We start from the raw sequence: 11,991 nt of genomic DNA on the forward strand, positions 1-11,991 counted from the left end.
TCGGCCTCCCGCCCTGCCAGGGGGCGGTGCCGTGGGGTGACGCTTATTTAGGGGCGGGGCGGAGTGTTGGCCCCGCCCCTCCGCGGGGCAGGGCAGGTGCCTGTCGGCGGTCCGGGGCGGGGGAACCCTTGTATACACCGCCCCCCCTCCCCCGCCGGAGTAAGGAGGGACCCCTGCGTTGTTCCTCTGGGTGTCGGGACCCCCGTGTGCCCCCCGGGGCAGGACAGCCGCCTGCTGACACGCCCCCCCGCTGGGGCTCCCACCCCTCAGTACCCCAGCGCCCCCCGCCCCGCCGCTGCCCCGGGAGGGGCTCCGGGCCACCCCTGCTCTGCGGCCGCCGGTGCGGGGGCCCGGCGCGGCCCAGGGGGATGCTGCAGTGTCCGAGTTCCCCCCCGTAATGGGCTGAGCGGGGGCTCCGTGCCCGGAGGGAGGGGGGTCGAGCAGGGAGGGAGAGAGGAGGGGGTTGCGGCGAGGGCAGCCCCCAACCCTGCCCAGCTCCCGGCTCCGCGCCCCCCGCCCGTCCTCGCCGGGGGGCGGTGACGGGTGGAGCCGCCCGGGAGGGGCGGGGGCGGGGGGCGGCCGCAGACCGGCAGCGGCTGCGCCGCGGCAGCGGGAGCGGAGCCGGAGCCGGGGCTGGTCCTGGTCCTGGTCCTGGTCCTGGTCCTGCCCTGCCTGCCCGCAGCAGTCTGAGCACGACGCGGCGATGGGCCGGGGGCGGCCGGGGGGCTGAGGGCGGTGGGGAGCGCGGGGGCCCGGCAGCAGCATCATGAGGGCGGGCGCAGAGGGTGGCAGGGAGGGCTCGGGGCTCTCCAGCCTGCGGGCCTTCGCTCACAGCTCCTCGCTGCACGGCATCAGCCACGTCTTCGCCTACGGGGCCGTGTCGCTGCGCCGCGTGCTGTGGGGTGCCTTCTTCCTGGGCTCGCTGGGGTTGCTGCTGCTGGTCTGCGCCGAGCGTGTTGCCTACTTCCTCACCTACCCACATGTCACCAAGCTGGACGAGGTGGCTGCCCACAACCTCACCTTCCCAGCCATCACCATCTGCAACCTCAATGAGTTCCGCTTCTCCAAGATCACCCGCAACGACATGTACCACGTGGGCGAGCTGCTGGCGCTGCTCAACGACCGCTACGAGATCAGCAACCCGCAGCTGGCCGAGCCCCACGTCCTGGCTGCCCTGCGCGACAAGGCCAACTTCAAGAACTTCAAGGCGAAGCCCTTCAGCATGGCCGAGTTCTACAACCGCACTGGCCATGACCTGGCCGACATGCTGCTGCAGTGCTCCTTCCGCGGTGCTAACTGCACTGCCCGCAACTTCACCGTGGTGAGTGCCGGCCGCGGGGCGCGATGCCCAGCTGGAGGAGGGGGCTCCACCGGTGACTGGGTGGCCACGTGCCCCTGAGGACCACGAACGGATGCCAGTGTCCTGCCAGGGTCAGGCACCGGCATGCTGAGGCTGCTGCAGCACCAGTGGGTGAGCCCCACAGCCATCCCACTGGCGTGTCCCACCACCTGCAGCCCACCTTCCCAGGCACTGCAGTGGGCCAGCTGAGGTGCCCTCACCCCACCCTCACTGCAGGGGTGCCTGGTGGCTGTGAACGGCACCCAGCCTGGAGCCGTGCTGTGCCGGGACCCTGCACCCGGCTGGGCAGCTCTGCCTGTGTGCAGCCCCTTGCCACGGGATGCTTAGGGGTACAGCCCCTGCTCCCCCCACGCCAGCCCCAGGTCCCACCCAGGCACCAGCACCAGCCGCTTCCCTGGCTGAGTTTGCAAACAGGCTCCCACTCCCGCAACTCCTCCGTGCAGCTGGCCCTGGCGCGGCCAGGGGTCTCCTATGCCAGAGTCATCCCCCCTGCAGCCATCGTGCTGCCCTCAGCACTCCCCCACCACTCCTGGGGCTGTGCCCACTCTGCTGCTGAGCCAGGGAGTCGCTCTCACCACAGCAGCCGTGCCCCAGCAGCGGGGCCAAGCTGCATCCCCCGGGCTGCAGGCTTGCCCCTGGGTGACATGCAGGGTGCAGGCAGCTGCTGGAGCGTGGCAGAGGGGAGCAGGGCTTCCACGTCCCTGTGCAGGTGGGGGCTGCTGTGGGCAGCAGGGCGGCCGTGGGAGGGAGTGCCTTCCCTGCCCTGTGCAACCATGGGTGGGAATGGGGACCCCCAGCAAACCTCAACTGCAGGCAGCCTGTGCCAGGTCCTGTGAGACCCGCCTGTGGCAGTGCCTGCCCAGGAGGGACAGGCAGGAACGGTGGTACGGGCAGGAGAGGGGCATGGACAGGAGACATGTCCTTTGTGCTGCGGCAGTGCCGGGGAGGCAGCGTGCTGTGGGAGCTGGGCAGCCTGTGCCCGCTGCTTGGCCACGCTATCACAACAGCATTACTGTCAGCTTAAGACTACTAATGTGCAAAATTAATTTTCCTTGGGAGCTCAATTGAAAAGCATCCCCTTCGGCAACTCTGCGACCCCTGCGCCCTTTGCTGGAGCAGCTCTGTCGGTGCCCCTCTGGCAGGGCCAGGTGGCAGCCGCCTGGGTTGAGGGCTGGGACATGTGGCGGGAGGGCTGAGGGTCCCCAGGGCAGGACGTGGGGTGGCACAGCTGCCATGGCAGCTGGAGGGCCAGCACCTCTCTGGAGAGTATGGCTGAGCCACAGGGGCACCAGCTTGCTGCCAGCGTGGGGAACCGGTGCCTGCCCCAGGGGTGCGCAGGCACCCATCTCCGTTCCTGTGCTGATGGTGTCGGGGGCGGGTGCTGTGCTGCTCCCACTGCCCTGAGGGTCACCAATGCCTCCGGGAGCATCGGGCTCTGCCCGCATGTGTTGCACAACCGGCACCGCTGCCACCTTGTTTCTGATGGGCAGCGAGAAACTTCTGCCTGAGCAGCTGTGGCCACCCCCGGCACATGCAGCCACACCGTGGGGCTGCCCAGCCCAGCTCAGCCCTGTCTCTGCCTGCACCCACTGCAACTTTCGCGGCTGAAAATCCAGAGCTAATGCCTGGCCTTAGTCACGGATTATGACCCTCTGCCCTGGGCCTCAGTGCTAAGCTGGCAGCTCACGGCACCGCGTCCCCTCCGGTGGCAGTGGGCTCTGGGGCTCCCATCCCATGCCTGGGCTGGAGAGATCGGCTGTGTGCGGCACCTCATCCCAGCCCCATCCTTGGGGTCCCCAAGGACCCTGGGCACATGGCGAGTGTCCAAAGCAAGGGCTGTCCAGGCTGGGTCTGTGCCCCACAGCTGCCTCCCCCTGGGGCTGGCAGGGATGGGGCAAGCTGGGCTATGGGAACTGGGGGTGCTTGGGGCCAGCATGGCCCCAGAGTGCAGGGCTGGGGGGCTGATCGTGGGTCACCCTGAGTATGGGGACCAAGAGGGCTGGCAGTAACAGGGCTGTATCCCCATTCCTGTGTGTGTCCCCCCCCCAGCAGCTATGTCCCAGCACATCCCTGTGCCGGGCAGCCGTTGCCATGGCAGTCGCCCCCCTCCTCCTCCTTGGGCAGCATGTTGCCATGGTGACGGCTCCCCTCTTTAGGAACAGCCCATTACCATAGCAACGCCCCCCTCCGTGTCATGTGTTCCCCCCCCTCCCCCCCCCCCCCCCCGTGGGGCAGGATGGGGGGACAACCATACCCGGGGGACAGACACACACATGCCATAGCTGGGGGGCCATGGCTGCAGCCCCTCCCCCAGGGCAGCCCCTCCATGGGGTGGAGGCTGTGGCCTCTGCGTGAGAGGGGTTCTGAGGGAGCAGCTCACAGTTGTTTAGCTCAGGATCATGCTGCGGGCTCTGGGCAGGGTCTCTGCCCCGGGTGCTGGTCCCTGGAGGCTCCGGGTGCTGGGGTCCCTGGCTGTGGGTGCTGGTCCATGGGTGCTGGGTGCTCTGGGGTTGATGGCACAAGGCTGGCTCTCAGGTCCTTGTGGGAGTGACAACCTCTGCCACCATGGCTAAGCCAAGCCCTGGTCCCTGTCTCTGTCCTGGCTTGTGCCCTCACCACTCACATGTCCCCACATATCCCCACATACCCCTGGAGCTGTGCTGAAGCCCAGTCCTGCTGCAGAGCCAGGCAGGATGGACCACCATGGCCACTGAGCCACTAGGGCCAGATGAAGGGGCACAGGGGATGGCCAGCCCAGCCACCTTTCACCTGCTCCTGTGCCCTGCATGGGCTGGGACACATCTTTGTGCCTGGTGCACCGGCATCGTGCCACGTGCTCCAGGCTGGTGCCTTCCTGGCTTGCTGGGCACCTTCCTGCTGCAGGCTGGGCAGTGGGTGCAGCACTAGGTTGCGTACCCCCGCGTCGCTGTGCTGGGAGGTGGAAAGCCGTGGCCTCATCTTCCCCACCGTCACCCTCTGCAACTACAACTGCTCCCAGCTCACCCCCAGTGACCTGTTCTGGCTGGGGCAGCTGCTGGCAGTGGGGAGGGAGGATTTCCCCCCTGTCTGCGGGCACTGGGGCAGACCCCCCAACCTCGCCGGCTTCTTCCCCAGCAAGAGCCACGACCTGGGCGCCTTCCACCAGCGCGCCTGGCGCCCCATCCATGAGATGCTGCTGCGCTGCTGCTTACGTGCCCAGGACTGCGGCCCCCAGAACTTCACTGCCGTGAGTGCCAGCACCACTGCCACAGCTACAGTCACTGCCACGGCCACGGCTGGCTCCGTCCCGGGCAGGACCCACAGCAGCCTCAGCTGGCTCTGCCCTGGGCAGGGCTTGGGCAGGACCCCCAGGGCTGAGCAGGTTTTGGAGCAGTGGGGTGATGGGGTGTGTGGGCTGTGGGGCAGCCGTGCCCCCACCCTGTGTTCCCTAGCCCCAGGCACTCGGTGAAGCTCCCGCTGCGCTGCCCTGGGGCAGCTCCTCTTGCCCACCCTGCACCCACGGGGCCATGGAGAGATGTGGGGCTGTGGGGAAGTGTGGTGGGGATGGGGAGCCACAGGAGGATGGGGGGGCTGTCGGGCTGCAGTGCAGGTGTAGGGGGCCAGGGCGGGGTGATGGCCAGAGTGTGTGGCTCAGCCCCGCTCCCCACAAGAGAGCCGTCCCCGGGGCATGGGGAAGGGGTGGGAAGTGGCTGTGGGGCAGTGGGGACAAAGTGTGACAGCAGGGGCAGGTGGTCTGTGCTCACTGTGGAGGCTGGTGGGATCTTTCTCCATGCTAGTGGGCTGTGGGAAGAAGTGGGTCAGCCCTGGGCTGGGGGGGTCTGTGGGCACCTTCCCAGGGGTTGGGGTCCCACATCCTGCCTAGCTGGGGAGGAACTGTCCCTCTGCCATGGCAAGTGCTGGGAGGCAGGTTACAGGCCGGGAGTCCCACAGCACCATTGGGACCTGGCAGAGCCAAGGACACTGTGCTGAGGCAGAGGTAGCAGCAGCCACTCCACGACCCCATCCACAGCCCCCACACCAGCCCCTTCCCTGGTCATGGGCTGATGGAGCACTGGGATCCAGCACTGGGGCTGTGCCGGGTCCCCGGGTGCTGCCCCCCAAGCTCTGTTCGGTGGGTGCAGGGCAGGTGCACGCCCAGCACCCCAGATACTGTTGTCTCATGGGTGGCCCCCGTGGTGGGTGCTGAGGGTCCTGCCCTGTCCCCACAGATCTTCACCCGCCTCGGCAAGTGCTACACCTTCAACTCGGGGGGGCCAGGCCGGGAGGTGCTGACCACGCTGCAGGGTGGTGCGGGGAACGGCCTGGAGCTGATGCTCAACGTCCAGCAAGAGGAATACCTGCCCGTCTGGGGGGACACGGGTGAGGGCCCCCCCCAGCTCTGCCCACAGCCTGGCTGAAGCCCCGCACCCCCAACGCCTTCCCTGCCTTGCAGACGAGACCTCCTACGAGGCAGGGGTGAAGGTGCAGATCCATAGCCAGGAGGAGCCCCCCTTCATTGACCAGCTGGGCTTTGGTGTGGCACCTGGCTTCCAGACCTTCGTGTCCTGCCAGCAGCAGCGGGTATCCGGCCGCTCTGCCCAAGCGGTGCGTGGAGGGGGCTAGGGGGGCACAGCCCCCTCCCCAGGGCTCGGGCAGTCCCGGCACAGGGGCAGCCATCCCCATGGGTCCATGCTGTGCCAAGCCATGCCACATGGCAGGTACCGTGCCACCGGCATGGCAGCTTTGCTGGCAATACCGCAGCACGGTGTGGGGCAGCCCCATGCTGAGGAAGCTCGGTCCTGCAGCACGCATCAGCCCCCGGCAGCGACCCCCCAGCCTCCTGCAGAACAGACCGTTGGCAGGGGCGGCATCCAGCTCGCGCAGCCAGACACCTAAATTTAGGTGTCTGGAGTGGGTGTCTCCATGTGTGCCGGCGCTCATGGTGTGGGCTGTGGCAGCAGGAGTGCAGCCCTTGGCGCCCATGGGTGTCTTGCTGGTTCCTGCTGCTGCATTGCCAAGCACGCACCTTGCACTGGCCCCAGCACCACTCCATCGGCCACCACAAGGAGCATGGGGGTCCATGCTGACCCCCAGAACGTCTGGCCCCTGTGTACTCCCAGCTGGTGCCATGTGCCAGGTCTCGCCCAGCACCTTCCCACCCACTGCCACGCTGGGTGCAGGTGACACCGGTGCCCCACAAGGAGAGGCAGGGGTGGGAGCAGGGTCTCTGGGGTGGCATGACCCCCCCAACACCACTGCATGGGGCCAAGCTCTGCCTGAAGGACACAGCACCATGGTGGGCTGGGAGGTGGGCGTTGTGGGCCAGGGATGCGTGTTTTCCTTAGCCCACGGCCGGCAGCTGGTGTACCTGCCCCCACCCTGGGGGGACTGCAAGGCCACCCCCATCGAGTCCGACTTCTTCACCAACTACAGCATCACTGCCTGCCGCCTGGACTGCGAGACCCGCTACCTGGCTGAGAACTGCAACTGCCGCATGGTGCACATGCCGGGTGAGCCGGGGCCGGGGCTGGGGCTGGGGGGTGGCTGCCGCAGGGCCGGGGCGGTGGGGAGACCCTCCTGCCCCTGCGACTGCCGCCTCCCCCCGCAGGCAACGCCAACGTCTGCACCCCGGAGCAGTACAAGGAGTGCGCTGACCCCGCGCTGGGTACGTACTGGCAGCACCCTGCCCACCTCTGGCATCCCCGGACACCTCCAGCTTCCCCCCAGGACCCCTCGGCCACCCCCGCACCTTCTGCCAGGCTCTATCATTGCAAACGTGGCATCATTGTCCCCATGCCCTCGCCACAGGGGGTCCCTGCCTGCTCAGACCCTGGGCACACCAGCCATGCTCATGGCACGCTTGTCCCATGCCACCGGCACCCACCACCGCCTGGGTGGCTCCAGTCAGGAGCATCCCGACCCCACATGGGCAGGAGTCCCAGTGTCCCCATCCCACCCATGCTTCCCCCCTCCAGACTTCCTGGTGAAGAAGGACAGCGAGTACTGTGCCTGCCGCACGCCCTGCGCCATGGTGCGCTACGGCAAAGAGCTTTCCATGGTGAAGATCCCTAGCAAGGCCTCAGCACGGTACCTGGCCAAGAAGTTCAACAAAACGGAGCAGTACATCGCGTGAGTGCCTGCGGCTTCGAGAGCACATGGTGTGGCACGGCATCCCCCAGCATGCAGGAACTGGCACGGCATGACAGTGTGACATGGCATGGCACAGCCACACATCCCTACCATATGTGAACTGACACGGCACAGCACGGCACGACCTCCCCTGTGCAAATCTGCCCCAGCACAGGGAAAAACGTGGCACCACACAGCATGGCATGGCACAGTATGGCACAGCACAGCACGGCATCCCCCAGCATGTGTGAACTGGCACGGCACAGCACACCGGTGTGAGACAGCACAACACAGCTGTGTGGCATGCCCCAGCATACATGAACTGGTATAGCACGGTGGTGTGACGGCGTGACATGGCACAGCACGGCCACACGACATCCTCAAGCATACATGAACTGGCACAGCATGGCACAGCACCACCTCCCCTCTGCAAATCTGCCCCAGCACAGGGAAAAACACCCAGCACCACAACCAGTGTGGCACAGCATGGTGTGGCACAGCGTGGCGTGGCACAGCACAGCATGGCACAGTACATCCTTGTGCCATGCCAGCTCAGGGCAGACCCAGACCTCTCCACCCCATCCTGGTGGCACAGCACAGCCCCCCCGTGGCTGGGGATGCCTCCTGATAGCTCCTCTGTCCGTCCCGGACCCTTCTGTACCTCCCCAGGGACAATGTGCTGGTCCTGGACATCTTCTTTGAGGCCCTGAACTACGAGATGATCGAGCAGAAGAAGGCGTATGAGGTGGCGGGGCTGCTGGGTAAGTGCCCAGGGGGGTCCATGAGGGTCTGGGGGGGGGAAAAAGCCCCCCCTCTAACACCAACCCTCGGCCAGGCGACATTGGAGGGCAGATGGGGCTCTTCATTGGTGCCAGCCTCCTCACCATACTGGAGATCTTTGACTACCTGTACGAGGTGAGCATCCCCCAGCCCCCTGCACTGACCCCCAGCCAGAGGATGCTCAGGGCTGTGGCCAGGGGCCCTGAACCATCTCCCCCAGGTGTTCCGGTACAAACTCCTCAGCTTCTACAAGGAGAAAAAGAGGGCTCCCCGGAGCGACAGCAGCACCCTGGTAACACCCCTCCCCGACAGCCCCCTGCAGCCCCTCATGGCTCAACCTGCCTGGTGCTGCACCCCTTCAGCACCCCCCAACCCCTCCGGGCTGCGACCGGGCCACCCTCTCCCCCCAACCCTGGCACAGGCGGCAAGGGGGAGGGGGGGGGGGGAGGGGCGGTCCTCACACCTCATCCCACCATTGCTGCTCGGCCTCATCCCACTGGGACCCCCGCACTCATTCGCTCCTCTCTGTCCGTCCGTCCGCCCGCCCATCCTGCACCCACGCCGCCGGCCAGGAGCATCCAGCGGTCCCGGGCAGCCCTGCTGTCCCGCTCCCTCCGGGGCCCAGGTAGAGATCCCCCTGCTACACCCGGGGGGGGCAGCACCCAGACCCCCACCCCGGCAATGCCAGCACAGGGGGGCCGCGGGGCTGCCTCCCTCCAGGGGGGTGATCGGGATCCCTGGCCAGGGTTGAGGGGCAAGAAAGATGCAACCACGGTCCCCCTGGGCAGGGACCCCCTTACCCGTTCCCCTGCAGATGGGCCCTAGGGGTCCACACACCCACTCCCTCCATCCCAGGCTTTTCTTGGCATCATCACCGGGGGCCACCCCCCCACCGGCTCTGCTCACATCCTCATGCATCACTCCCCAGCACCATGCCCCCTGGGTCCCTCCTGCCTAGTGACCCCCATTCCCCTGCAGCTGGGGACCACCCCAACCTCCCCTCTCCTGTCCTGGGGGAGGTTGACCACTCAGGGATGGGACAAGGTGGGGGGACAGCCTTGCTCCATAGCAGCTGTGTGCTGGCCTCCCTGAAACTAGGGGGGTTCCCAGGGCAGCCCCAAGGGCATTTGGGGTCGGGGCAAGGGGCAGAGCCCCCCAGCATGGCCCAGTGCAGTGGGGATGGGGGTGGTGGCTGCAGCGCAGCCCCCTGGAGCCTCCAACAGCTCCCCCCCATCCCCAGAGCCCCCGTCCACCCCTGCGCTGCCACACGGACAGTCTCAGCTTCGCCCCGAACGTGCTACCTCGTCACCCGGCTCTAGGCGCCTTCGAGGAGTTTGCCTGCTGAGAGTCCAGCCCTGTGTCCCCCTGTTGGGCTGGGGGGGGGGTCCAGTGGGGCCCCCACCAGACTGCCCTGCCGGGACCTGGGGAGCCCATGCGGCTGTGGAGCTGGCACCAGGCCCCAAGGTGCCCCGTTCTGGGCCTCCCACCACCACTGCCTGGGGGTGGTGGCAGTGGTGGTGGGTCCCTCCCGGCCCTCCTCCAGTGTACCTGCATGCGCTGCTTGCGCCCAACCCCCCTCCCCACTGCACTGTACATTGCGATGCCTGCTCGCTGTGGCCCCCGCCCCATTAAAGACCTGTCCCAGGCCCTGGCTCCTGTGCTGCTGGCAGGGGGGACAGGGGCTGTGCAGAGCAGGGCAGGCTCTGCAGGGGTTGTGGGGGGGTCCCCAGTGCCCTAGGAAAGAGAAGGCAGGCGCTGGGGAGAGGGAAGCTCTTTATGGAGGTAACAAACACGCATGATCACCCACGTACAGCAGCACGGTAGAAAAAAAACAAGGTCCCCCCCCAGCCCTGAGGCTGGTGCCCGGGACCCCCTCTCCTGCCAGGGAAGGGGCCGGGGTGCAGCAGGGAAAGGAGGGGTGGGGGGGTCCCACCCACCCCACCAAGGTCCTGCACCTGGTCCTGGGAGGGTCCTGCCCCTCCACCAGCACCATGGCCCCATGTCACCAGGGAGGGCTCCAAGTGCTCCTGGCCCCACTATGGGGCTGGGAGGGTGAGGGACAGGAGGGGGCTGTGCTAGCACCCAGCAGCCAGGGCAGAACTGGGGCAGCACTGGGTTAAAAAACCTAATAAAATACTGGAGGTGGGGGGCTGTGGGGCTGGGGTCCTCACCTCACACACCCCGCCACTGCCCTTCCCACCACTGCCAGAAGCATGCCCAGAGCTGGGGTGCTGCCCCTCCAGCTCAGCACGGGGGCTGGGCCAGTGCCAGGGGTGTCCCTAGGGGGGGCAGAAGTCTGTGAAGTAGGGGTGCTGGAGAGCCTCCTCCGCCGATATCCGCTGCACCGGGTTGCACTTCAGCAGGTTCTGGTGATGAGAGGTGAGGCTGAGCCCCCCAGCCCCCACAGACAGGCACCCCCCTCCAAGAAGCCAGAGCCCCTCTCACTCCCAGGGAAGCCCCGTGGGGGCAGCAGGATGGATGGGCAGAGCACTCACCTGCAGCAGGTCCCGGCCGGTGGCGTTTAGCTTGGGCACCACGTTGACCAGGGAGGTGGTGGCAGGGTACATGGGGTAGGGCTGGGGACAGAGAGGTGAGCCCTGGCTGCCTGCTCCTGCCACCCACCACCCCTGCCCCCAGCCTGCCCCTGCCTCACCTTGTAGTCTGGCAGCTTGGCCATGGCTGGCCACTGCTCCTCTGTGGGGGTTCCCAGCAACGTGGGGATGGCAGCAGTCAAGGGCCACCACGGGGGTCACCCTGCCCATCCCTGCCTCACCCTACCCTGCTCCCCTGCCCAGGAGAGGGGGATGCACCCCTCCCGATGCATTGGAAGGATATCGGAAAATTCTCTTCAGCTGGTCATCCACATCATTCCCTGGGAACAGGGGCCGCCCCGCGTTGGCCAGCTCTGGGAAAGAGAGAGGGGCTGGGCCCCAAGGCCCCACAGCACCAGCAGCCACAGCCCCCTGTGCTGGCAGCCCCGGCAGCACTACCTGCGAAGATGCAGCCAGCTGACCACATATCGATGGAGGTGGAGTAGAGCTTGGCGCCGAAGAGCACATCTGGGGGCCGGTACCACAGCGTGACAACCTGCGCAGAGGGCCAGTGGGGATGCTCAGCCAGCCGGGGGATGGGGAAGCTGAGCCTCCATCCAGGAGAAGGCCTCCAGCAAATGTGCGGACCTCCCAGCTCACCTCTGCCGAGTAACAGCGCACAGGGATGCCAAAGGCCCGGGCCAAGCCAAAGTCAGCCAGCTTGAGCTCCCCGTTCTGCAGGGAAAGTGCTGCGTCAGCAGGACAGCGGGGGACACACCCTGTCCTGCACCCCAGGGATGGCAGTGGCCATCACTTCAGGCCCTTCAGCCTTTCCCATCGACCAAAAACATGAGGCAGAGGCAGCATCACAAGCCACGGACAGCCAGGACAGTTCCACAGCATCACCACCGCCTCAGCCCCCACTAGCAAGCAGCGCCCCACCGGCACGCAGCCCGCTGCTGGCACGCAGCCTGGCCCTCACCCTGTTGATGAGCAGGTTCTGGGGCTTGAGGTCTCGGTGCAGGACGTTGCGGCTGTGGCAGAACGCGAGGCCCTTCAGCAGCTGGTACATGAAGGACTGCAGAGAAGAGCACAGCCCCAGCAGAGTCCATCAGCTCCTGGAGCCCGTGGGCTGGTGCCAGGGCAGTCCACAGTGCCGCAGCCAGGCAGGACAAGTGCCAGCTCGCCCGAGGGCTTGCCAAGTCCCCCAAG

General features: G+C 67.0%; 2 protein-coding genes across 6 annotated transcripts; one reads left to right on the plus strand and one right to left on the minus strand.

Annotated features, from left to right (window-relative positions):
* Window positions 1-133: 133 nt before the first annotated feature.
* On the plus strand, window positions 134-9,887 carry ASIC3 (acid sensing ion channel subunit 3). 5 transcript variants are annotated; one of them, XM_056334148.1, is made up of 11 exons: window positions 134-1,321; window positions 5,569-5,719; window positions 5,793-5,920; window positions 6,699-6,849; window positions 6,948-7,004; window positions 7,315-7,468; window positions 8,138-8,229; window positions 8,304-8,383; window positions 8,469-8,540; window positions 8,821-8,873; window positions 9,489-9,887. In XM_056334148.1, the coding sequence occupies exons 1-11, from the start codon at window positions 767-769 to the stop codon at window positions 9,565-9,567; spliced, it is 1,572 nt and encodes a 523-aa protein (XP_056190123.1). In that variant the 5' UTR covers window positions 134-766; the 3' UTR covers window positions 9,568-9,887. The 5 variants fall into 5 exon arrangements, 4 of the variants coding, with proteins under 4 accessions (XP_056190123.1, XP_056190122.1, XP_056190124.1 ...); XM_056334150.1 differs by adding an exon at window positions 4,475-4,586 and having other exon boundaries at window positions 1,303-1,321; window positions 8,469-8,873; XM_056334147.1 differs by having other exon boundaries at window positions 8,469-8,873.
* A 116-nt stretch (window positions 9,888-10,003) lies between these two features.
* CDK5 (cyclin dependent kinase 5) lies at window positions 10,004-11,975 on the minus strand. Its single transcript, XM_056334151.1, has 7 exons — window positions 11,762-11,975; window positions 11,440-11,514; window positions 11,239-11,335; window positions 11,084-11,153; window positions 10,902-10,962; window positions 10,744-10,824; window positions 10,004-10,614 (listed from the first exon to the last, which is right to left on the minus strand). Exons 1-7 carry the CDS (start codon window positions 11,849-11,851, stop codon window positions 10,528-10,530), a joined length of 561 nt encoding a protein of 186 aa, XP_056190126.1. The 5' UTR covers window positions 11,852-11,975; the 3' UTR covers window positions 10,004-10,527.
* Between the last annotated feature and the right edge of the window lie 16 nt (window positions 11,976-11,991).

The sequence above is a fragment of the Falco biarmicus genome, chromosome 4 (assembly GCF_023638135.1).
Source record: "Falco biarmicus isolate bFalBia1 chromosome 4, bFalBia1.pri, whole genome shotgun sequence".
NCBI classification, from domain to species: Eukaryota; Metazoa; Chordata; class Aves; order Falconiformes; family Falconidae; genus Falco; species Falco biarmicus.